This window comes from Triticum urartu, chromosome 7A (assembly GCF_056163025.1).
Source record: "Triticum urartu cultivar PI428250 chromosome 7A, HENAU_Tu73, whole genome shotgun sequence".
NCBI classification, from domain to species: domain Eukaryota; kingdom Viridiplantae; phylum Streptophyta; class Magnoliopsida; order Poales; family Poaceae; genus Triticum; species Triticum urartu.
This window is the reverse complement of record NC_141879.1, coordinates 521,995,157-521,996,972: the sequence shown is the minus strand read 5'-3', so window position 1 is coordinate 521,996,972 and position 1,816 is coordinate 521,995,157. Positions and strand designations below refer to the sequence as shown.

At 52.9% G+C, this 1,816-nt stretch overlaps 1 protein-coding gene across 1 annotated transcript; it reads left to right on the top strand.

Moving 5' to 3' along the window:
- The first annotated feature begins 237 nt into the window (after positions 1-237).
- LOC147960251 (uncharacterized) lies at positions 238-1,005 on the top strand. The gene has a single exon (XM_087537973.1). It carries the CDS (start codon positions 306-308, stop codon positions 966-968), a length of 663 nt encoding a protein of 220 aa, XP_087394099.1. The 5' UTR covers positions 238-305; the 3' UTR covers positions 969-1,005.
- The last annotated feature ends 811 nt before the right edge of the window (positions 1,006-1,816 follow it).

The window sequence follows — 1,816 nt, the reverse complement described above, 5'->3', positions numbered from 1 at the left end:
GAGACGTATGAGGGAGCGCGCGCTCTCGGGCGCCAAAACGCCATTGTCATGTCATGATACACATCATAATAAATAATGTACTGTTAGATGTCTTGCATGACAATAAATAAGATAATCTATGATACTATGCATTACAAATGTAGTATCATATGACTACGGGTGGTCTTGGAGCATCTCTAGTACTCCCTCCATCTGGGAAAAGTTGTCTTTATGACGATTTTACAGAAAACCCCTCCCCAAACTCCTGACACAACCCGCACTCCTCGTCTTCTCCAGTCGGTGCTCCGCCGCTCTGACACAGGCGTATGGACGCCGGAGCTCCCCTGCGCCGCGCTGCTCCCCTGCTCTCCTGCACGTCCTCCGCTGCCGCCGCAGCTGCCTCCTCCGCCGCTCCCTTTTGCCTCGCGAAGCTCCCCTGCCTCCCTTGCCTGCCTCCCGAATCTCCCCTCTTTCACCCCCAAAATTGCTTCTTCTTCCTCCCGCCGTGTCTCTTGCTCGCGCCCACCACCTCCCTCCTAGCATTGATGGAAGAAGCGTGGCTAGCCCTCGGCCTGGCAGCCGGCGACGTGGCCTTCCCACCCCCGCCTCCCCCCGGCACTGCCGCTCCGACCCCTGTGGCGTGGGGAGAGGCCGCGATGGCGCGACAGGAGACGATGGCCAAGGAGTCGTCTACGCAGGCGGTGAGATGGATCGTGTCCAGTTGCGCCAACTCGAGCGGCCTGGCCGTGGCCATCGTCGACGCCAACACCATCATCTCTAGCGGCGCCGCGCTCGCCTCCACTACGGGCCGGCTGGTCAATGTGCCCAAGATCCTCGAGGAGGTGCGCGACGCCGTAGCGCGTCGGAGACTCGCGCTCCTGCCCACCCGCGTCGAGACTGTCGAGCCCGCCCCTGAGTTCGTCAAGAGAGGTCGAATGTTTACTTTAGCCGGCCCAGACCTCATACTGCTGTTTTCATCTGCTGAATAGAGCTTAAGCTCTGCACTTTCATGGACTGAAGTTCATTTTACTCGTTGTATTCATATGACCCAAAGCTTGTTCTGAATGCTATCTTGGGAATATCTTCTTCACGAATGCGAATCTGATGATAACCCATACGGAGATCAAGCTTGGAGAATACTTGAGCACCTTTGAGTTGTTCGAACAGCTCATTGATGTTGGGAAGTGGGTATTTGTTCTTGATGGTCTTCTTGTTCACCGGACGGTAATCAACACAAAGTCGGTCCGTTCCATCCTTCTTCTTCACAAAAAGAACACCACAACCCCACGCAGAAGAACTAGGCCGGATGAGACCCATTCTTTCTTGCTCATCGAGTTGCTTCTTCAGCTCCTTCAACTCTTCAGGTCCGAGCTTGTAAGGACGCTTGCACACAGGTTCCGTGCCAGGCTCAAGTTCAATAACGAATTCAACTGGCCGGTGCAGAGGCATTCCTGGGAGCTCTTCTGGAAAGACGTCTTGATATTCGCAAACGACTGGAATTTGAGAGATGGCATCCAATTCACCCTTCTCATTGAGAGAAAACAGACGAATGGTATTATCCCGAGCGGCAAAGACAATTACATCCTCAGACGAATGAGTCAATTGAATCTGCCTGGCTGCACAATCAAGCTGAGCCTTGTGCTTAGAAAGCCAATCCATCCCGAGAATAAGATCAATATCCGAGTTACCAAGAACCATTGGGGAAGAAAGGAACTTGTAGTCGCCCAATGTGATAGTAACATCTGGCACCTCCAGACTAGCACTCAAACGTTTACCAGGAGAAACGATATCCATTTGTTTACCCAAATGAGAAGAAACGAACTCATGCTTGGTAAAA